The 24908-nt window shown below is 40.4% G+C and overlaps 1 protein-coding gene across 5 annotated transcripts in view; it reads left to right on the top strand.

Moving 5' to 3' along the window:
• LOC132819818 (unconventional myosin-VI-like) overlaps window positions 1–15948 on the top strand; it is a 273784-nt gene extending 257836 nt beyond the window's left edge. For all 5 annotated transcript variants that reach the window (XM_060831639.1, XM_060831642.1, XM_060831641.1 and 2 more), the window contains 4 exons: window positions 618–721; window positions 3836–3967; window positions 4689–4904; window positions 14120–15948. In XM_060831639.1, the coding sequence (XP_060687622.1) occupies window positions 618–721; window positions 3836–3967; window positions 4689–4904; window positions 14120–14319 (652 nt within the window). In that variant the 3' untranslated portion in view covers window positions 14320–15948. The remainder of the gene's footprint in view (window positions 1–617; window positions 722–3835; window positions 3968–4688; window positions 4905–14119) is intronic.
• Window positions 15949–24908: the final 8960 nt, after the last annotated feature.

Here is a 24908-nt window from a genome sequence, read left to right as displayed (position 1 = left end):
CTTTTCAATACACCGTCTTTCTCCCATGCTATCGTTTTCATCCTCTGCCTGCACCTTTCCAAGATCTGCTGTCCAATCTGTTCTTGCATCTCTCTGCTGCTATTGGAGGGGTCTATAGAAAACACCCAATAAAGTGACTGCTCCTTCCCTGTTACTGACTTCCACCAATACTGACTCAGTAGGCAAACCCATCTGAACCAGTAAAGCTGATTATATGTTTGAAGAACAGCACCACATTTTCCGCTTACACATGTTGCAACCTTCAGGATTCAAAATTTTAAATCTGTGTAAGTTCAAAGTAAGAATACTGTCATCCATTTTGGTTCACCCCTGCTTGCACATCCTGCTTTTAAGCTTACTGCCTTTGGTCTCAGCAGAGCTGACATATTGTCAACTAGGCAAAAGTGAGGACTGCAGATGCTGGAGATCAGAGTCAAGAGTGTGATGCTGGAAAGATACAGCAGGTCAGGCAGCATCCAAGGAGCAGGAGAATCAATTTTTTGGCAATAAGCCCTTCAAGAAATATCCAAACCTACCATTAATACCTAATTACATTTGATCTTCTGCCATGTTCTCTCAGTCTGCCATGTTCTCACTGTGTTCGTTCTTGTCAACAGAAGTCCTGAAGTCCAGGCTACGAAGGCAGCTGCTGGCACAAAGAAATATGATCTCGCCAAATGGAAATATGCTGAACTGCGAGATGTCATCAATACCTCTTGTGGTAAGAATCCTCTCAATCTAACAATGTTTTCCTCTTGGCTACAGTTCATGGCTCAAGTCCATTTAAGAGTGGTATTGGTTCACTTGAGACAGTGGCATCTTAACTGAAGATTATGTCTTTATATTTATTTAATATCAGTATATTTCCAATAAACTGATTTTTAGAATTGCTATATTTTATGCTTTATCAATGTACAGTAGAATGTCATTCTTGTCAGTAATGTAATAACTGAAATAAGATGTGATTGCACTGGAGTGGGCATAATGGTGATTCATCAGGATTTTGCCTGGGGTGAAGCACTTTAGCCATGACGAGTGGCTGAATAGGCTTGGGTTGTTTTCTTTGCGGCAGAGAAGCTGATGGAGGGACCTGATTGAGGGGTATGGAGAGGGTGAATAGGAAGCAGCTGCTCCTTGCAGTTGAAGGGTCAGTAACGAAAGGGCACAATTTTAATTGTAGGACAGGAGATTTAGAGGGGACTTGGGGAAATTTTTATTCAGCTAGAAGGTGAAGGGAATCTAGAATGCACTGCCTGGGAGGATTGGTAGATTAGATTAGATGAGATACTTTATGGAAACAGGCCCTTTGGCCCAACAAGTCCACACCGACCCTCCGAAGAGCAACCCACCTAGACCCATTCCCTTGCCCTACATTTACCCCTAACTAATGCACCTAACACTATGGGCAATTTAGCATGGCCAATTCACCTGACTTGCACATTTTATGATTGTGGGACGGAACCGGAGCACCCAGAGGAAACCCATGCAGACACAGGGACAATGAGCAAACTCCACACAGACAGTTGCCCGAGGCTGGTATTGAACACGGGTCCCTGGTGCTATGAGACAGCAGTGATAACCACTGAGCCACCATGTTGCCCACTGACTATGAGTGTGGGAAATTAACCTTTGCTTATTTACATCCTTGCTTAACCTATGGCCAACATGACTCCGTCTTATTTCTATGCTCTTTCCACCTTTTCTAGCTGAATGGAACTGCCTCTTGCTCTGTTCCACTGTCCACTATGCAGTGATAGCCAGAGCTGCTTCATTGTTTCTGGGTCCGCAATGATTTATCTTTGGCCTTCCCTTCTCATTGCCATTTCCCTGATGCATGACGACATCATCTGCAGATACACAATTAAATTCCACAGGTTTGTTGGAAACACTCAGTTTTATGTCTCTTCTGGCTTTCTTGACTAACTCCACTTTTCTTGCACTATTAAACTGCTGATCCAACATGCAGTTTTAGATCAGCATTAGTTTCCTTCAGTTCAGTGTTGGTAATGCTGAAGCCCCTGTTTTAGGCATGGCTAACAATGCTGCATTCTTGTTACGGAATCCACTCCCTTCCACACTGCTTTCCCAAGCTGAACCAGATTGTTTATTATCTTGATATCCAAGTTGAGCCTACCCCTCCATTACACAGACCACCCTTGATTCACCTCTACGACACCACTTAATACAACCTCTGCTATAGCCAACCTTGGGCTGAAGTCCTGATTGAATTTTTTTTATCCCCTCAAGGCTCAACTATTCCTATACACTCCCTCCCAATATTTCATTGTCCATCTTCTGTAGTCCCAATTTCCCACCATCCCTGTGCTCACTTGTGTATCTGACTATCTCAAACTTGAAAGTAAACTTGTATTTTAAATTTTTATTCTAAAGTGAAAATACAAAATGTGGAAATTACTAAGTCTAGCAACATAGTGAACTGAAAAACTCAGTTAATCGCCATCTGCTTACAACTGCTGAGTATTTATGGAAATTTGTTTCTGATTTGTCTTTCTGGCTTTTGTGTTGACATTCTTGTTGTTTAAATCCCCTCAAGACCTTGGTCCTTTGTAGGTTGTTGCACTTTCCATCCCTGTTAGTGACCTGCCCATCTCTACATTTCGTTCCTGGCCTCTCAATTCACTCCACTACTAGAAATTGTACAGATAGCTGAAGGGACCTAATGCAGTAGAATATGTTTCCTTGAGCCACTCCATTTAGAAGCATAGAGATGTACTGCATAGAAACAGATCTTTTGTTCCAACTTGTCCATGCTGATCAGATATCCTATATTAATGTAGTCCCATTTGCCAGCACTTGACCCATATCCCTCTTAACCCGTTTCTATTCATATACTCATCCAGATGCTTTTTAAAGGTTGTAATTGTACTAGACTCCACACTTCCTCTGGCAACTCATTCTATACATGCACCATCACCTGCATGAGAAAGTTGCCCCTTAGATTCCTTTTAGATCTTCCCCTCTCACCCTAAATCTATGCCCTCTAGTTCTGGACGCCCCCACTCCATGTCCTTCATGATTTTATAAATGTCAATGACCACCTAACTCCTATCGTCCATGCTCTGACCAAACTATATCATCTTCTCCAACTCCCTTTTCTACTTTATGTCCCATTATTTCTATCAACGTTTTATGCATCCTTCCAAAAAACCTGTTCTTTGTTTTTAACGTGCCTGCCTAATTACCTTGCTGGGACTGTTTTCTTGGTTAATGGTTTTATAATTAACTTCAACTCCCTAGTCTATAGAACATAAATATCAGGCAAGTTTCCTGTCCCTGACTACACTCCTCTGGAAAGTGCACAAATGTGACTATCCGGTGAACTCATACTAAAGCATAACTGTGAGAATCTCTCATGACTGAACAAATTTCTGATATACAAAGTCTGGATTCAGAGATAATTGAACAAACAATGTTATTTAGGTGTGTGGTGATGTCTGAAGATGGCCAACCCTAAGACAAGGAGCTGTGTTTTGGTATTCAGAAAGATGGCTGTGCCTGAACTATTTCTTTCTTTACCGACTTGTTTTCCTCCAAAGTTGCAACCTCAAAACATTCCTGTCAGAGAAGGGGAGCAGTGATCTGACAGGTTGTTAACATTATAGTGCAAGCAAGGTAGATGCAAATTCTGCAAGAACTTGCTTATCTCATCACTTTGGGAGAGTTCCCTTCTCATTATTGCACTTTTTCAGAAGTGACCAACAGAAGAACTCTTCCTGGTTGGATGCCAATGAAGAATGGGGTCTTCATTGAATAAATATGTCCCCAGTTCTTCCTTGAAGAATCTGATTGTACTCAATCATGTATGTTACTGCAGATATTGAGCTGTTAGCAGCATGCAGAGAGGAATTCCATCGGCGGCTGAAGGTCTATCATGCCTGGAAGTCCAGAAATAAAAAGCGCAATGCTGAAGCAGAACAACGTGCTCCAAAATCAGTTACTGATTATGGTAAGAACTGGAGTAATTGAGCATGTAATGAAATTTGAATTTGTCAATTCTATTGGATTCTATTTACATCTGGCTTTTTGATGACTGGTCTGTGTATCTTTCTTTAATATTTGGTTCTTTCCCTGTTTTTGGACTTCCCATTCTGCTTGTTTCCTTATGTCTCCTTAGTGTTCTTACTTTGGATTTGTATCAATGTTTTGGCTAATACTTACCTTTTCAATAAACATCACTCTAAAAGAAAAAGACTGGATGCTTATTTCATGTTGTTTGGAAAAATTTGTACTTGACATTTCTTTGACCAAAACAATGGGGTACGCTTTGAAAGAATTTAATTGACTGGAAATCTTTGGCTGTTCTGAAATCATAAAAAGTAACTGGTAAATTTGCACCTTTTTTTCCCTTTTTATTAACTTTCCATTATAAGAAATAGTTTTTATATGAATCAGAAGAAAAACAATCCCAAGCTGCTTTAGAGGTTGAAGAGACTTCTGATTCAACCTCTAAAGCAGCTTGAGGTGGTTTTTCTATGTCAAAGCTATAAGAAAATGAAATACAGATTTCATGTTTTCTAATAAACAGTAATTGTGGGATTAAGGGAGTTGTGAAGTCTACTGTTCCTACATTATTGAAGATTTTCATTCCTGGTTACAGCTGCCAGTTTAATTCTGAAGTCCAAGTCTGATCCATATTGTCATGAAATCTGCTTATTCATTTACAACAGCTCGGCAAAATCCCCCTCAGTTACAAGCTCGGCAGCAGGAGATTGCTCAGAATCGGACCCAGCGCTATTTCCGAATCCCATTTATCCGTCCAGCTGACCAGTACAAAGAGCCCCAGAACAAGAAGAAAGGCTGGTGGTACGCCCATTTTGATGGACCTTGGATTGCACGTCAGATGGAACTGCACCCAGACAAAGCCCCCATACTCCTGGTAGCTGGTAGGTGTCTGTGTGTGACAACTCTGTCTTTCTGTGAACTGTGTGCATGAACTCTGCTTTTTACAAACCTTTGCACACTTTACAATTAAAGTCTCAGCTCTAATCCATTTGACATAAGCTTGTGTCTGGTACAGCACATTAATTTTATCCTTGAATATTTAGCATGGAAGCACCTTCTTGGTAGCTATGAATCATCAAGTGCACTGTAACGTGTCTGGTGTAAGTAATACTTTCAAATTAGAAAGTAGGCTGAAAGTTTTCTTGTTTTTGCTCGATGTCCTCTAGCGATTTTTAAGGGTCAATGAACACATATTTAAAGATATATTTGTTAAAATGCCCAGATCTTTTTTTCTCTGCCTCCTTAAATGTTTTTTTTTCACCTGATAGGTGGTTTAATGTTATTCTCTGTGTTCTCATTTATAACTGTTTTTAAAAGAAAGATCCCAATGTTGTGGTTCTGTTCGCTGAGCTGGGACCCAATCTCCCGTCTACCTTCTATATTGGAGCATTGTCTCCAGTACTACTACTTGGAGTCATGGAGACCTACAGCATGGAGACAGGCCCTTTGGCCCAAACTGGTCCATGCCGAACAAAATGTCCCTTTGTGCTAGCCCTGTTTCTCTGCACTTGACCCATATCCTTTTAAACCTTTCCTGTTCATGTATTTGTCCAAATGCCTTTTAAATTGGTATTAATGTGTCCGCTTCAACCACATCCGTTGGCAACTCATTCCATATGCTTACCACCCTGTGTGGGGAAAAAATGTTGCCCTTCTGGTTTGCTTTTATTCTTTCCCCTCTAACCTTAATGGGATACCCTCTAGTCCTCAATTCCCAACCCTGAGAAAAAGACTGAATGTATTTACCTGATCCATGTCTCTCATGATCTTGTACACATCAATAAGATCTTCTCTCAGTTTCCTCTGCTCGAAAGAAAAAAAGTCCTAGCCAGTCCAATCTTAGTCCATTGAATCCTGGCAACATCCTTCTAAATTTCTCCTGCATCCTTTCCAATTTAATAACATCCTTCCTATAGCAAGGTGACCAAAACTGAACACAATACTCCGAGTGGGGCCTCACCAACGTCCTGTACAACTGCAACATAATTTCCCAAATTCTATGCTCAGTGCCCTGACTGATGAAGGCCAGTGTACAAAAGCCACTTTCACAGCCCTGTCTACCTGTGACTTCACTTTCAGCGAACCGTGCACCTGAACTCCAAGGTTCCTCTGTTCTGCTACACTCCTTTAAAGTCTGACCATTCAACATGAATCTCCTACCTAGATTTGACTTTCCAAAATGAAAGACCTCACACTTATCTACATTAAACTCATTTGCCATTTCTTGGCCCACTTGCCCAGCTGATCAAGGTCCTGCTGCAATTTCTGCTGCAAGGTCCGCACTGTCCATGATACTGCCTATTTTATTGTCATCTGCAAACTTACTAATCGTGCCTTGTACATTCTCATCCAAATCATTTCATATAGATAACAAGCAGTAATAGGCTCAGTACTGACACCTGAGGTACTCTACTAGCTATAAGCCTCTAGTTTGATAGGCATCCTTCTACTATTCCCCTCTGCTTCCCACCATCAAGCCAATTGCGTATCCAGTTTGCCAGCTCCCTCTGGGTTCCATGTGATCTAACCTTCCAAAGATTTATCAAAGGCCTTACTGAAATCCATATGGACTACGTTTAATGCCCTGCCCTCATCAACCTTTCTGGTTACTTCATCAAAGAACCCAAACAAACTTGAGGCATGATCTCCCCCACACACAGCCATGCTGATTGCTCCTAATCAAACTCTGTCTTTCCAAATGCATATACAGCTTATCTCTCAGAATATTCTCAAGTAACACACAGATGTTAGGCTTACTGATCTATAGTTCCGAGGTTTTCCTTTGCAGCCATTCTTGAATAAGGGCGCAACATTCTCTCCACTCCAGACTTCCAGGACCTCACCGTGGCTAATTCACTGAACATGGATGAGGTCCTGGAGGACTGGAGAATTGCTAATGTTGTCCCCTTGTTTAATAAGGGTAGCAGGGATAATCCAGGTAATTATAGACTGGTGAATCTGACATCAGTGGTAGGGAAGCTGCTGGAGAAGATAGAGGGATAGGATCAATTCCCATAAAATGGGGGGGAAAAATGAGCTTATCAGTAATAGACAACATGGTTTTGTGCAGAGAAGGTCATGACTTACCAACTTAATTGAATTTTTTGAGAAAATGACAAAGTTGATTGAGGGAAGAGCTGCAGATGTCATATACATGGACTTCAGTAAGGCATTTGATAAGGTTCCTCATGATAGGCTGATGGAGACAGTGAAGTTGCATGGGGTCCAGGGTGTACTCGCTAGATAGTTTAAGAACTGGCTGGGCAACAGAAGGGCGAGAGAGAGAGAGAGATGTAGTGGAAGGGAGTTTGTCCAAATGGCGAACTGTAACCAATAGTGTTCCACAGGGATCCGTGCTGGGATCACTGTTGTTTGTGATGTACACAAATGATTTGGAGGAAGGTGTAGGTGGTCTGACTAGCAAGTTTACAGATGACCCTAAGATTGGTGGAGTAGTAGATAGTTAAGGGGACTGTCAGAGAATACAGCAGAATATAGATAGATTGGAGAATTGGGCAGAGAAATAGCAGGTGGAGTTCAATCTGAGCAAATGTGAGGTGATGCATTTTTGGAAGATCCAATTCAAGAGCAAACTATATAGTAAATGGAGAAATTATGGGGAAAATTGATGTACAAGGAGATCTGGGTGTTCAAGTCCACTGTTCCTGAAGGTGGCAACGCATGCCAATTAGAGTAGTCTAGAAAGCATATGCATGCTTTCCTCCTTCGGGTGGGGTATTGAGTAGAAGTTGGCAGATCATGATACAGCAGCATAAGATTTTAGTTCGGCCATATTTGGAATGCTGTGTACGGTTTTGGTCACCACATTATCGGAAGGATGTGAATGCTTTGGAGAGGGTGCATTGGAGGTTCACCAGGATGTTGCCTGGTATGGAGGACACTAGGAAGATGATTGAGTAGATTAGGATTATTTTCATTAGAAAGACTGAGGTTACAGGGGGACTTGATTGAGGTCTATAAAATCATGAGAGATATGTGGGTGGCACGGTGGCACAGTGGTTAGCACTGCTGCCTCACAGCGCCTGAGACCCGGGTTCAATTCCCGACTCAGGCAACTGACTGTGTGGAGTTTGCACGTTCTCCCCGTGTCTGCGTGGGTTTCCTCCGGGTGCTCCGGTTTCCTCCCACAGTCCAAAAGATGTGCGGGTCAGGTGAATTGGCCATGCTAAATTGCCCGTAGTGTTAGGTAAGGGGTAAATGTAGGGGTATGGGTGGGTTGCGCTTCGGCGGGTCGGTGTGGACTTGTTGGGCCGAAGGGCCTGTTTCCACACTGTAAGTAATCTAATTCCTAATTCCTATATAGACGAGATGGATAGCAAGAAACTTGCTCCCACAATGGGGACTCAATTACAAGGGGTCACGACTTCAAAGTGAGACGGGGCAAGTTCTTTACGCAGACAACGGTGGTTGCCTGGAACGCATTGCCAGTGGAAGTGGTAGAGGTGGGCACAATAGTGCCATTTAAGATGTATCTAGGCAGATACATGAATGAGCAGGGAGCAAAGGGATATAGACTCTTAGAAAATCGGTGACACGTTTAGATAGAAGATTTGGATCGGCACAGGCATGGAGGGCCAAAGGGCCTGTTCCTGTCCTGTAATTTTCTTTGTTCACTGTTCTTTGCTGCAAAAATATCAGCCAGGGCCCCTACAATTTCTTCTCTTGCCTCTTGCAGTTTTCTTGGATATATCTGGTCAGGTCCAGGAGATTTATCCACCTTCATACATTCTAATGCATCCAACACGACCTCTGCTGTTATGGACTGTCCCTAAGATATCACCAGTAACTTCAAGTTCCCAAGTCTTCATGTCCTTTTCCACAGTAAACAGAGAGGAGAAATATTCATTGAGGATGTTGCCCATCTTCTGCAGTTCTACACATACAAGAACATTTTGCTCCTTGAGAGGGCCCTATATTCTCTCTAGTTATTCTTTTTCCTTTAATACACTTGAAGTACTTCTTTGGGTTCATCCTAATCTTCTCAGCCAAGGCTATCTTGTGCCCCCTTTTTGTCCTCCTGATTTCCTTTGGTGAGCTCCAGTGTTCCCTGCATACCTCCAGAGATATTATTTGATCTCAGCTGCCTGTACCTGAGCCATGCTTCCTCCTTTTTTCTGGTCTAGGCTTCAATATCTCTTGTCATCCAGGATTCCCTATTCTTGTCAACCTTGCTCTTCACCCTCCTAGGAATGTATAGATCTTGAACTCTAGCTATCTTACTTTTAAAGGCCTCCCACTTGCTGGAGGCCCCTTTGCCTGCAAACAAACCACTTCAATCAATTCCTGTCTAATTCCAGCAAAATTTGCCTTACCCCAATTTAGAATTTAAACTGTGGACCAGTTTTGTTTTGCTCCATAACTATTTTAAAATTAATAGAACTATGAGCACTGGTCCCAAATTGCACCCCCACTGTCCTCCTGCCTTGACGAGTAGGTCAAGTTTTTCCTGTTCCCGAGTAGGACCCCCTATATACTGCTTGAGGAAACTTCCCTGAATGTGCATAACAAATTCCACCCATCTAAGCCCTTAACACTTTGTCTGTCCCAGTCTATGTTGGGAAAATTAAAATTTCCTACAATGACAAATCTATTGCTCCTGGGAGTCTCCCCAGTCTCCCTGCAGATTTGTTTCTCTAATTCTCATTCACTATTTAGGGGCCTATCATACAACCCCAATAACATCACCACTCTCTTCTTATTTATTAGCTCCACCCACTAAGCCTCACTGGATGATTCTTCAATTATGTCATCTCTGATTACCGCTGTGATACTCATCTTAATCAAAAATACAACTCCACCTCTCCTCCTTCCACCACCTCTGAAGCACCTGTACCCTGACACATTTAGCTGCTAGTCCTGTCTCTCCATTAGCCATGTTTCTGTAATGGCTATAATATCCCAGTCCCATGTACCTATCCATGCCTTGACTTCATCGGCTATACCGGTCAGCCCTCTTGCGTTGAAATGAATGCAATTTAATCCAATAGGTATTCCTTGCTCCCTGTCATGTTCTAGCGTGACCTGTCTCTTCACTTTACTATTTCTGATTACTATATCTTCTTTGAGCCTCATACTTGTTGATCCTCCCTGTTGTTGAGGATCAGCCCCCTGCCAGTCTACAGATCTTTCCCCTACAGATTTTCATATCACCTGCAAATATTCAGATTCTACACCTAACACTAACATCTAGATCATCAATGAAAATGACCGAGCAATGATATTAAAATGAGTTGTTGTTACCAGTCTCCAAATGGATCCATTCTATCTGTCGATGTTTTGTTCCAACGTCGTCCTTGTGAATTAATCCACCTCAGTACGTCCCTACAAATACCACAGGCTTTAATCCTGTAGAACAGCCTCACACAGTAAATTAGCTTTCTAAATCAACTGGGTTTCCCTCGACCATCGTCTTGGTGACATCTCAAACAAGACTTTACATGGTTTCCTCGTAGGAGTCCTGGCAGTACGTTCGCCAGTGTTCAGCCAATTCAATACACTCCATCCGATAAAGAAACAGCTGAAGGCCCTTGACAGAGCAAAGTCTGTGTACCTGACAACATCTTGGATGTTGTGCTGAAGATTTGGTACTCCAGAACTAGCTGGATCCCAAACTCCCAATGTTCTAATACAGCTACAACACCAAAACCTACCTGCCAATGTGGAATTTGTCCTATATTTCATTCCTGCAAAAATCAGGACAAATCCAGTCTGGCTATTTCCCTGCCCCCCAAAACGTATACTGTCAATCATCAAACAAGTGATGAAAGACGTCATCAAAATTTCTACCAAGAACCCCTAGCAAAATTGAAATCCATGGGAATCAAGGGAAAGACCTCCCTATTAGTTAGTCATACCTAACATAGAGGGTAACACTGTTTGTTATTTACGCCAGTCTGGACATTGCTTTTAATCAGGCCGGTGTTCAGGCTCCAATCGTTTTCAGCTGTTTCATTAATGACCTTCCTCCAGCACAAAGTTGGAAATGCAGATACTTGCTGATGATTCCAGAGTGTTCAATAAAGTTTGAAACTCTTCAGATTTTGAAGCAGTTTGTGCTGGCATGCATTAAGACCTGGGGGGAAAAAAACTCAGGCTTAAGCTTTAAGCAACAAGTAACATTGAGAGGTAGGGTGCCAGTGTGCAGGAGAGGCCACTTCAAAATGGCACCAATTGGATCTCTCAGTCTTAAAATCATTTGAGTTGTAAATATTTTGTTGTCAACCTTTTCAGAGGTTCTGTGACCCATCTATAGAACAGGTGGGACTTGAACTCAGGCCTCCTGGTGCAAAGGTAGGGATACTACCACTGCACCAGAGGAAATCCCAGTCAATTGTATTCTACACTGAAGTCCTTACCAGCTGTGCTGAGGGAGGATGGAGAGGAATTTCTTCAGTGCGTAATAGACAATTTTCTGATTCAGTATGTGGATGTACCTACTAGAGAAGGTGCAAACCTTGACCTACTCTTGGGAAATAAGACAGGGCAGGTGACTCAGGTGTCCGTGGGGGAGCACTTTAGGTCCAGCGACCATAATTCTATTCATTTTAAAATTGTGATGGAAAAGGATAGACCAGATCTAAAAGTTGAAGTTCTAAATTGGAGAAAGGCCAATTTTGACGGTATTAGTCAAGAACTTTCGAAAGCTGATTGGAGGCAGATGTTCGCAGGTAAAGGGATGGCTGGAAAATGGGAAGCCTTCAGAAATGAGATAACAAGAATCCAGAGAAAATATATTCCTGTCAGGGTGAAAGGTAAGGCTGGATGACTGAAGAAATTGAGGGTTTGGTTAAGAAAAAGGAGGAAACATACATCAAGTATAGACACGATAGATAGAGTGAATCCTTAAAGAGTATAAAGAAAGTAGGAGTATACTTAAGAGGGAAATCAGGAGGGCAAAACGGGGGCATGAGATAGCTTTGACAAATAGAATTAAGGAGAATCCAAAGGGTTTTTACAAATATATTAAGGACAAAAGGGTAACTAGGGAGAGAATAGGGACTCTCAAAGATCAGTAAGGCAGCCTTTGTGTGGAGCCACAGAAAATGGGGGAGACACTAAATGAATATTTTGTATCAGTATTTACTGTGGAAAAGGATATGGAAGATAAATCCCCAGGACCTGATCAGGTGTACCCGAGAACTCTGTGGGAAGCTAGAGAAGTGATTGCTGGCCCTCTTGCTGAGATATTTGTATCATTGATAGTCACAGGTGAGGTGCCGAAAGACTGGAGGTTGGCAAACGTGGTGCCACTGTTTAAAAAGGGCAGTAAAGACAAGCCAGGGAACTATAGACTGGTGAACCTGACCTCTGTGGTGGGCAAGTTGTTGGAGGGAATCCTGAGGGACAGGATGTACATGTATTTGGAAAGGCAAGGACTGATAGTCAACATGGCTTTCATGTGGGAAATCATGATTGAGTTTTTTGAAGAAGTAACAAAGATGATTGAGGGCAGAGCAGTAGATGTGATCTATATGGACTTCAGTAAGGCGTTCGACAAGGTTCTCCATGGGAGACTGATTAACAAGGTTAGATCTCACGGAATACAGGGAGAACTAGCCATTTGGATACAGAACTCAAAGGTAGAAGACAAAGGGTGGTGGTGGAGGGTTGTTTTTCAAACTGGAGGCCTGTGACCAGTGGAGTGCCACAAGGATCGTTGCTGGGCCCTCTACTTTTTGTCATTTACATAATTGATTTGGATGCGAGCATAAGAGGTACTGTTAGTAAGTTTGCAGATGACACCAAAATTGGAAATGTAGTTGACAGCGAAGAGGGTAACCAGATGTGCAATGGGCTGAGAAGTGGCAGTTGGAGTTTAATTCAGATAAATGCGAGGTGCTGCATTTTTGGAAAGCAAAACTTAGTAGGACTTATACACTTAATGGTAAGGTCCTAGGGAGTGTTGCTGAACAAAGAGACCTTGGAGTGCGGGTTCATAGCTCCTTGAAAGTAGAGTCGCAGGTAGAGAGGATAGTGAAGAAGGTGTTTGGTATGTTTTCCTTTATTGGTCAGAGTATTGAGTACAGGAGTTGGGAGATCATGTTGTGGCTGTACAGGACATTGGTTAGGCCACTGTTGGAATATTGCGTGTAATTCTGGTCTCCTCCTTCTTATCAGAAAGATGTTGTGAAACTTGAAAGGGTTCAGAAAAGATTTACAAGGTTGTTGCTAGGGTTGGAGGATCTGAGCTACAGGGAGTGGCTGAACAGGCTGGGGCTGTTTTCCCTGGAGCGTCGGAGGCTGAGGTGTGACCTTATCAAGGTTTGTAAAATTATGAGGGGCATGGATAGGGTAAATAGACAAAGTCTTTTCCCTGGTGTCAGGGAGTCCAGAACTAGAGGGCATAGGTTTAGGGTGAGAGGGGAAAGATATAAAAGAGACCTAAGGGGCAACCTTTTCATGCAGAGGGTGGTGTGGGTATGGAATGATCTGCCAGAGGATATGGTGGAGGTTGGTACAATTGCAACATTTAAGAGGCATTTGGAGGTATATGAATAGAAAGAGTTTAGAGGGATATGGGCTGGATGCTGGCAGGTGGGACTAGATTGGGTTGGGATATCTGGTCAGCATGGACGGGTTGGACCAAAGGGTCTGTTTCCATGCTGTATATCTCTGACTCTGACTCTATCTATCCAGATTAACCAGTTAACTGTAATTTTCAGCATTTTGGCCCAGTATAAATTGCGGCCACTATTGCATGGATATTCTTTCACATGGAGACACTCCTTCCTGATGAAGCGTTTTTGCCCAAAGTGTCAACTTTCTGCTCCTTGGATGCTACCTGACCTGCTGTGCTTTTCCTGCATCTCCCTTTTCAACTCAGTCTTAATACAAGGTCACTACTAATCACTAGATTCATATGATTAACCTTGAATACTTTGTTGGCATGCTGACGTTTAGCCTGTAGAGAAACTTTTAACTTTGATTTAATGCCATATAAAAGTGTATTCAAATCTTGGGAACTGATGTTACTGCCTTTAGAATTTACTACCTGCATCTCTTCCTTTCTAGACTGGAACGATTAGCTTTCTCCTCTTCTGCAGGTTTCATGAAATATTTCTGCATTATATTTTAGGTAAGGATGACATGGAGATGTGTGAGCTAAGCCTGGATGAGACGGGGCTCACTCGGAAACGAGGAGCTGAGATCCTACCACGGCAGTTTGAAGAAGTGTGGGAGCGTTGTGGTGGAGTCACATATCTCCGCAATGCAATTGAGAGCAAGCAAGCCAGGCCCACATATGCCACAGCAATGCTCCAGAACCTTATGCAGTAGAATGGAATAGTTTTTGCCCTCATTACAAATAGTAGTTTAGATGAAAAGACTTGTGAATGGAACAAAGGGAAGACTACTCCTCCCTGACAAAAATAGATCTCTGAGCTTGAAATAAATGTGTTTTTTTAACTTCCAGAATTCATGAGCACTATGTTGTGCAATGGTAATGAGTAAAACTAATCAAATAAAATTAGGAATAATATTCAGTGACACTAACCCACTTTCCTTAAAATTGTGTAGTAAACAATCAGGAGTAATGCATTTGGAGTGAATCACGGTTTATCAAAAATGCCACAGTGACATTTGCGATATTAAGCAAAGAATGAAGGTGGCTGATCTACAAGGTGTTCTTTCAAAGTCATATTTGTTGCGAAATATATGGTTTTATCCAGAGTAGTTTAAAAATCCGCATGCTATCACTTTTGATTGAATTGTTAGATGTTATTTGTTGCTTTGTAAAAGACCTTAATGGGAGCAGCTGCTACTGTCCATGACCAACAATTTAGAGACCCTAACTCAGTAGTTTGAACACTGATATCACATTTCACAGCTAGATTATAAAGTTATACTTGAAGGTTGCAGTTTTCCGGAACTATGAAATAACCTGCAATCCTTATAATTAGTGGGTCCTGATATTGGGTTCTTAAAAAACTACCTATTTATTTCAAGCCCTACAATTTTGGATAATCATGTTGTGCCTCTTTGACCCAAATAGATTTTGTTAATTGTAGAATGTTTTATTAATTTCTAATTATGTGATGTTTCTTTTGTGTAGTGAAGTCTTTTTTTGGTGTACTCTAATAATCAAACACATTGACCTTCCATAGGCACTACAGTGAAATATCTTAAAACTGGAACTGTAGTGCTTTTTGTACCAGACCCTTCCTTTCAAACAATCTGTTCCTGAAAATGGCTGGGGAATCTTGCAATTTGCCAGATAAGTTAAGTACTGTGCTGTATCTTCTTTAGCTTCTCACGAAAGAAGTATAATCTTTAAGCATGAGCAGGAACACAACCTTTTCCTTTAATATCTCTAGTAAAATTTGATCTCACTCCTTTCACCATTCTAACTTACTAAAGCCACATGCAGAAAGTTTTTCTTGCTGAGGTTAATGGTGACAAGTTGCCTTTTCAGAGATTTGGATAAAAGCAACTTCCCAATCTGACAGATGCAGTCTGTTGGCTCCTTTTGTATCCTTTCATTGCTGTTTGAAATTAAAAGAAATGCATTATCTCTGCAGATGGGATTTGTGTACAGCTGACTAGAACAGGGGAATAAAAGTGTCAGTCTCTGAAAGTAGGCCAGCATAATCTTGCACTGCATGGCAGTTATAGTTTTTGTGGAAACCCCCAATCTCTCTTTTGTCAAAGTCTTAACTTGATAACTGGGTAGAATTTGCTGTAAGTAGGCTGGTTATTTATTTATGATTTCAAATGTGCAAAGTGATTCTCTAATAATCTGATCTACAAGCTCGACCTGAAAACAGTTAATGTTTTCATGATTTTTCCTGAACCACGTGGAACAAAGTCTGTTAAGATTTTACACAGTTTTACCATTTGATTTTGAATGATCTGTTTTCAATGGTGGCATACAGAAAATAAACACATTCCTTAACTGTTGTCTTGGAACATGTTTATGCTTTTGTATCTCTTGCTGATGGTATCAACTCTTCTGGTAAATTATGTATTGTTTCATTTTTTGAAGCCAGGAAGGGGTTTGACTATCTAACACATTTTACAATACTTTTTGGTGAATATGTGTCACTTGTAGCATAGTCAGTGACCTCTTTAGTCACTCACTTGACTTCATGAAGGTGTGATCATAAAGTTGAAGTGTCTTGATGCCATGCTCATTGTTTCATTCGGTTTGTCGATGGATTGTGTGTCATGGCTTTTTTTTAAAAAAGTCTTCTCACTATCCTGAGCAATATTAATCATTTCATGTTGTGCTATTGATAATTGTATTTGAAACAGGAACTTCCCTGTGAATATACTAGGGATTTCAATATGTATTTGTAACAATCACATTTCCAATAGTGCTGTAATACCCTGCCTTGTATGAAATCTGGTACGAGCTATTCTGGTGTCTCGAGGGATCATCTCAAAAGGTCAGGCAGTGCTTGGGATCTTCGTTCCCCGCTAGCTGCAAAATCTCCATGTTTGAGCTGATGCCCTGAATACCATATGTGTTTTCCTTATTGTTCAATATAGACCAAGACACAAATGTTACTAAAAGAAAGCTATGAATTAATTAACTCAACTTTACTGACTCACTAGAATGTACATTATTTTTGACTAATCTATTTTCTTGAATCGCTCTTGGGTTATTTATTATAATTCACATAAAACACCATTAAGAAAAATTCCTGTTTGGTGTAACCAGTTCCAATTTTATTTACTCAATTACTTTTTCAATTGATACAACAGTGATGACCATTAATTCCATTCATGTGAAACCTTTATGCCCAATCCAATATGATCACATTTTTAAAACATTGAACAAGCTCCTCAATTTATCTAAATTCTGAAAACCGTTTTATTTTTAAAGGAGCTGTTTCCCCTGAATTTGATCTAATTCTGTTTTAATCATTTCAAAATGATTCCAAATTAGTCCTGTTAGACTGGTCTTGTTTTAAAAAAAATAAAATTAAACCTAGACAAAACACTTGCTACCTAAGAACCACATAAGCTCTCCCTTAAAGAAAATGTAACCATCTCCATAAACTTCAGTTCTGTTTCACTCCTTCATTGCTCAAAAGAATAGTTCCTTTCAATTAAACTTATAAATTCCAATTTCAGAAGCAAGTTGTGCCCAGACTTGGTGATTTACATTAGAGAGAACTGTTTGCAGTGTTTGCAAATTTGTCCCATTTCAAGTACCCTGTCCTGGACAACAACTTCCCTTAAATGGGTTAAGTCTTAACTTTTGAAAGGCAATATTTTAAAGTCAAACCTGTGATGTTTGAAGTCTATAGGTAACTTTTCTAAACTGCGTCTCTTCCTCACCATCATAGCCATTTGATTCAGAAAATAGTGTCTCCAAAAGATGAATAGAAAATCTGATGTGCCTCTATTTAAAAGAGCCATGGGGTTAATTTGTCAATCTATAAATTTTCCTTCTGATTATTTGTGTATGAGATTAGTACATTTTGCATTCAGCAATAAAATGCTGTCAATGGAAAGACTTAGCTTGTTTGGAGGTTTGAAAGAAGACCGAGCATCACCTAGAGAAGCATCAATGTGTTATTTCACTTGAATTTGAAAAACCTCTTACATTAATAAAAGAATTGTGACATTTGTATCTTTTTCTAAAATCCAACTTTTTTACCTTTATAAACTTGCACAACATTTCCTGAGGCCAGTAAATTCAGAAATTTACTTAAAGCTTTTGAAAATGTCAAATCTAAACTCAATTGTTGATCCTCCCTCAGGAATTAAGTCAATTGTAGAACAGAATCTGTTAACAATCGCATTATTTTGAAACATTTCTGGAGCAAATTAAGAGATTGTTTAATCAGCTTGGTCATAAAATGATCTAAACTATCAGAAGCCCATCAAATCATTGAATATATGGTAGTCTCATGTCTGGAATTAAATCAGAGTTATTATTAATTCTATGGATGTCTTTACTCTGGCTACAATGATAGATATGGTCTTACTAGTTACCAATTTGTTAATCTTGATAGTTTGGTCTGTTTATATTGAAACCAAATGCAATAAATTGCAATCAATTATGCAGGTTTATAAATCAAGAAACAGTAAATTATTTCAGCTTTTCAAACAACTATATTTAAAAACTACTGAAGAAAAAGATTTTCCACAAAAGGAAAATAAACTTCTCTCAACCTTTGGACTCTGAAATATTCACAGGACTTTTTAAAGAAATAGTTTGAAGAACCCCTCTAACTTGTGACTGTTGGAAAAGATTGGAATCTTTCACTTCTGCTTTATTCCATTAAGTGTCATTTGATTTTCTTTCTCTCAATTCAATTTCTATTTGCTTATATGTCAATACCTTTGGCAATGGAAGGAAATTAATGTATTGTAACTGGGTTTGCGGACAACACAAAAATAGGTGGAAAGCCAAACTGCAAGAGGGTATCGCACAGTTTTACAGAGAGCTATTGATAGGTTAATTAAGTGGGTAGGGGGGTAATGTTCGCAAAATGGGATATAATGTGACATTCATTTTGAAAGGTAGAACAAAAAACTGCAGAAAGCTGTAATACAAAAGAACATTGGAATATTAATACACCAACGTAGCAAGCTAGTATACATGTGCAGCTGGTAATCAGAAAAGCTAATGGAATGTTGGCTCTTACTTAAGACAAGGCATAAGACCATAAGACATAGGAGTGGCAGTAAGGCCATTCAGCCCATCGAGTCCACTCTGCCATTCAATCATGGCTGATGGGCATTTCGACTCCACTTACCCGCATCCTCCCTGTAGCCCTTAATACCTTGTGACATCAAGAACTATCAATCTCTGCCTTGAAGACATTTAGCGTCCCGGCCTCCGCCACACTCTGCGGCAATGAATTCCACAGGCCCACCACACTCTGGCTGAAGAAATGTTCTGCATTTCTGTTCTGAATTTACCCCCTCTAATTCAATTACCCCCACGGGTCCCAGTCTCCTCGCCTAACGGAAACAATTTCCTAGTGTCCACCCTTTCCAAACCATGTATTATCTTGTACGTTTCTATTAGATCTCCCCTTAATCTTCTAAACTCCAATGAATACAATCCCAGGATCCTCAGCCATTCCTTGTACGTTAGACTTACCATTCCGGGGACCATCCACGTGAATCTCCGCTGGACACGCTCCAGTGCCAGTATGTCCTTCCCAAGGTGTGGGGACCAAAACTGGACACAGTACTCCAAATGGGGCCTAACCAAACCTTTATAAAGTCTCAGTCCCTCTTGAGATAAATGACAACATTGCATTCGCTTTCTTAATCATGGACTCAACCTGCATGTTTACCTTTAGAGAATCCTCGACTAGCACTCCCATATCCCTTGTACTTTGGCTTTACGAATTTTCTCACTGTTTAGAAAGTAGTCTATGCTTGTATTCTTTTTTCCAAAGTGCAAGACCTTGCATTTGCTCACATTGAATTCCATCAGCTATTTCCTGGACCACTCTCCCAAACTGTCTAGATCCTTCTGCAGCCTCCCCACTTCCTCAGTACTACCTGCCTGTCCACCTAACTTTGTATCATCGGCAAACTTCACTAGAATGCCCCCAGTCCCTTCATCCAGATCATTAATATATATAACGTGAACAGCTGCGGCCCAACAGTGAACCCTGCGGGACACCACTCGTCACCAGCTGCTATTCTGAAAAAGAACCTTATATCCCAACTCTCTGCCTTCTGTCAGACAGCCAATCCTCAATCCATACCAGTCGGCACCTCGAACACCATGGGCCCTCATCTTGCTCAGCAGCCTCCCGTATGGCACCTTATCATAGGAAACTGTGGACTTAAGAAATGATCAGCCTTTTCACAGTGAAAGTCTAGATAGACCACATCCACTGGGTTTCCCTGGTCTAACCTACTTGTCACCTCTTCAAAGAATTCCAACAGGTTTGTCAGGCACTACCTTCCCTTATTAAATCCATGTTGACTTGTTCTAATCCGACTCTGCTCTTCCAAGAATTAAGAAACCTCATTCTTAATGATGGATTCTAGAATTTTACCAACAACTGAGGTTAGGCTTATTGGCCTATAATTTTCCATCTTTTGTCTTGATCCTTTCTTGAACAAGGGGGTTACAACAGCGATCTTCCAATCATCCAGGACTTTCCCTGACTCCAGTGACTTTTGAAAGATCTCAACCAATGCCTCCCCTATTTCCTCAGCCACCTCCCTCAGAACTCTTACTTCAAGGGGCCTGGAGTATAAGAGAAGGGAAGTCTTACTGCAACTGCACAAATACTGGTGAGACCCCATCTGGAGTACTGTGAACAGTTTTGGTCCCTATATTTAAAAGAAAGATCTAATTTCATTTAGAGGCTGTAGAGAGACGGTTCATTCCTGCTTGGAGAGATTGCTTTATGAGCAAAGGATAAACAGATTGGGACTCGACTCATTGAAATTTGGAAAAATGGGAGGTGATCTCATTGAAACATATAGGATTCTCAAGGGGCTTGACAAGGTGAATGCTAAGAGGATATTTTCCTGATTCAGTGTGTCTAGGACCAGAGGACAGAGGTGCCAGGCTAAGACTGATGAGGTGGAATTTCTTCTGAGGGTTGAGTCTTGAGTACTATTTGCCACAGAGAGCTGTGGGGATGGAGTCCTTGTGTATATTTAAGGCTGAGATAGATTCTTGATCAGTAGGGAAATCGAGGATTATGGAGAAAACACAGGACGTGAGCAATGTTGGATCAGCTATGATCCTATTGAACAAGTTCTGGGGGCCAAATAGCCTACTTCTATTCCTATTTATGTTCAAAAGTGGTGGGAGGGGGTGGTTGTGGGAAGCTTGCAGTGCTTTGTAAACTTAGGACATTGTGACCTCATTTGGAAATCACTTTTATTTAAACAACAAAAAGCAACAGCAATTTTAACCTATAGTAAAATTAAAACAAAACGTTTTGAAAATTTCATTGCTTTGCAAGTAAAGTTTAGTGAAAATGTCTATACTGATGTCTTTAACCTAGTTTAGTTCAAAGATTTTCCACCAATTAAGGGTGCATAATCGTAAATTAAAATGAGTAATAGTGCAATGTTGAAATATTCCTTCCTGTAATGAGTTATAAATTCAAGTGGAAAAATATGAACAATTTGTAGTTGAGTTTAAGGAATAATGATACTGACCAAATTAATTCAAAATCCAGACATATCATCAACATGTCTTAAAAATAAAATGTGTAACAATCAACAAACTTAAACTTTGCACTGAGCTCTGAGGAAGATATGCATTAGAAATTTTTATGCTTCCAATAACAACAAAGGGTTAAGCAGCCTTCTGGCTCTTTAAATGTAGCAGTGGAAGCTGGTAAGACCAAAAACAAAATCTCAGGCATTTTCTTTCAAGATAATCTTTCATTCTTGGGTCAAGAATTCTCCCACTTCTACAAATAAACTCTGGTGCTGTTGCCTTTTTAATACTAAAATCCAAACATACCGAAAGCATCCATTTCATCTTGTTGCAATAACTTTTGCTTTTTCCTATTCCTATTGTTAGATTTCAAGTATCAAACCCAGTGATTTTATGGACAGTTTTGTCCTCAACAGTTGTATGCTGTGAAAAGGCTGATCATTTCTTAGGAAACTGTAGACTTAGATGCTGGAGTTGAGACTGTGCATCATATTTTCTCAGTTGACTGCAGAGCAGGTTATTGTGTCTGTCACTTCTTTTTGAAGGCTAGTCTCTGGAAAAAGTCCTTGTTCTCAAATTGACAACCCAATGAATACTGCTTTCCTTAGTTCCTTTTTTTACTAGTAAAAGTCTACACAGCTTAGAGTTGAACACACTAAGAAATGGCAGATTTGAAAATCTTCTAGAAATAGCTGTCACAGCAGGAATTGTGGGATTTGTTTTCATAGTTTATTTTCTCTCCAAACTTTACAGAGGGAAATGATTGATTTTCACCTGTTATTAAACATTTATTTAATTTGTGTCTTGTTTAACCTCATTTCTCAATATTTTGGTTTAGAAACATTTATGAGCTTGCCCCCCTTTTAAAGGTGATCCTTGACCAAGGCTTAGTGCTGTCAGGAGGTAAGAGTCACTGGTTGAGAAGCAACTGTTATTTGAACACATTTGGAGAAGTAGCTTAAAACCAGGATTATGAAATGTGATCACCAGAAACTGCAGTATCTACTTTTGTGTGATTCATAGTCAATGAGAATGCTGTTCGACCCACTGGAAATGAAAGTGAACAGAGGCAGTCATACATTAAGATATATTCTCTACAAAGTGCTGAACCTGGCTGAAACCTTATACAAGGAAGCAAGCGTCATGGAGACAAAAATTGGCCGTTGTCCTTTGATGCACAAGGCAGCTATTTCTCACTATGTGCTCCCAGAATTCAGGTGTGAGGGCAAATTGACCTCTCTTCCCTGCAAGAGATACTTGTTAGCTATGCCTTGGACAGGCAAACATCTTGCCACCAGCATAGGTTTCAAAGTGGTATACTGTAGTCTCTGTATACTTTTGTTTCATCAGTCTGCTTGAGCCACTGGAGCTGACCACACCACCTTGCCATTATTATGCTGGATGAAACTATTGGTGATGCACCTCTGTGTGAGGTAGCCAACTTTATGACTGCCATTGAGGTTACTAGTTCTCAAAGCAGTAGTTAGAGGGTATCTATATTATTAACTGTTCCTACCACACTACTGTACATGAAGTAGATTTTTCACAATTGACTGTAAACCTTTATATAAAGACGTGATGCCTTATTTCAAATTATTCATGGTTGAATGGAACCTGTCTCTGTAGGTAAGGTTAAGGCACATTCTTACTTCATAGACTCCCTTGCCAAATGCAACTCCATATCAGAATACAAAGCTGGTTGCAGAGGCTCTGTCGTCAAGGCCCCAAGACGCTGAACCATCGTCCTGATCAGCAATTGGCCCAGTCAATGATCTGCCTTTCCTGCAGGCAATGTGTTAAACCCCATCCACCACTTTTATGCAGCATGAGGAAAGATGGTTCCAACCTTGCTGTTCTACCCTATGTTGTCTCTCAGGATGATATGAACCATCAACCCAAAGATCGTATCACTGGGTTGTCTAGGTTCACTCAAATATGGAAGATCAATTGTTGCATGCTCCCTCTATCAGAGAATACTACTAGTCAATGGTTTTACTGGTGAAGCTTTCCACTGTGACCCTCTATTCAGACTTAGGCAGATTTTTGAAGCAAGTCTTGAAAGAGGTATTTCTCTGCCTGGAGCAAAAACCCAAATAATCACTACAACTCTCCATTCTTGTTACAAATAATGGTCTGCCCTAGGCATACATCTAGCTAGATTTTATTAGTTCTTCCCATTAAATCTTCTAGGATACAGGTACTGTCTGCTGTTAGACAAATTCACCAAAATGGATAGAGAGTTTTCCCTGTAAGATGAGCACAGGTCTCACGCAATGAAACTAGTGGTGGGGGAGGTTGTCAACAGGATAAGGGAAATCGCATCAGGTCAATAACTATCCCACTCATATTTCACAGAGGAAATATTATTGAAACACCTTAAGAAAGTTACTCCCATATGTCAAAATTGGTTGAGCAACTAAACTAGCAAAATGAAGTTGAGGAAATCTCAGCAGACCCTCAAGAATGGGAGTAAATCCATGTGACTGACAGCCCTGAATACTAATAGTCCACCATATTTAGCAGTAATGGGTCAAAACTAATGGGGAGCTGCCCATCTCCTGACTTTCACTCTGGCCCTATTCCTGTAAGTGGCAGCAAGTTGGAAATAGAATCCTACCATCAACTGTAGCTAAGAGAACAAATCAACAATGGTTGAGCAGACAAATCAACTGGTATCACATTTAATGGAAGAAAATATACAATGTGACAAAAATAAATAATGGGTAAACCAGAGCATGAAGGAAGTTGAGAGATAATAAATGACCAAAAATATAATAAAGAGAAGATAAATTATAAAGGGCAATAAGTACCATAAAAGCAGACACTAAGAATGGCTTCAAAATATTTAAAAAAAGGAGAGAGGCAACAGTGAACATAGGTACTTGGAGAATAAGGCTGGGGCAATAATAATGAGGATCCATGAAATAACTAAAGAGTTGAACAAATGCTTTGCATCAGACTTCATGGTAAAGGATATCAATGGCATTCCAAACTTACAAAATAATTGAGAGGCCAAAGGGAGGGGCAAGGAAATAATTATCACCAGGAAAAATGTAGTACCAATGAAGCTGAGGGGCAATAAGACCCCTAGAACCGATGGGATACATTGTAGGGTTTAAAAGGAAGTACGTGGAGGGATAATAGGAATCTTCCACAAAAACGATGAGATATAAATAAAACAGGTACCCATATTCCAGTCAGCTCAATGTGGGTATTTGGGAAAATGCTATAGTCTATTGCAAAGGATGTAATAGAAGAACATTTAGAAATACATGTATTCAAGCAGAGTCAACACAGTTTCTTAGAATAAAAGATGGGAAAATGAGATTGTGCACTTTGGCAAGAGAATAGAAGGGTTGCAGCACATGGATTTAGGGCTCCTATTGCAGCAATCACAAAACTCTGGCATCCAAATTCAAAGGGTCATAAGGAAAGCAAATTGACTCTTGGCCTTTATTTCAAAGTGAATGAATCAAAAATGGGCCTGACTAAAACAACACAAGACACTATTTCACACCACACCTAGAATACTGTGAGCAGTTTTGGTCCCATTATCTCAGGAAACATATACTGATGCTAAAGGCAGTCCAGAGATCCCAGGTATTGAGGGATGTCCTTATAAAACAGGCTAAATAGGTTGGGCCTGTTCTTATTGGAGTTTAAAAGAGTGTGAGGACACCTCATTGAAACATACCAGGTGTTTCAGCAACTGGACAGAGTAGATGGTGAAAGGTTGTTTGCTCTTGTGCAAGGAATCACTCGA

The sequence above is a fragment of the Hemiscyllium ocellatum genome, chromosome 10, assembly GCF_020745735.1.
Source record: "Hemiscyllium ocellatum isolate sHemOce1 chromosome 10, sHemOce1.pat.X.cur, whole genome shotgun sequence".
Lineage (NCBI taxonomy): Eukaryota > Metazoa > Chordata > Chondrichthyes > Orectolobiformes > Hemiscylliidae > Hemiscyllium > Hemiscyllium ocellatum.
This window is presented reverse-complemented; position numbering and strand designations above follow the sequence as displayed.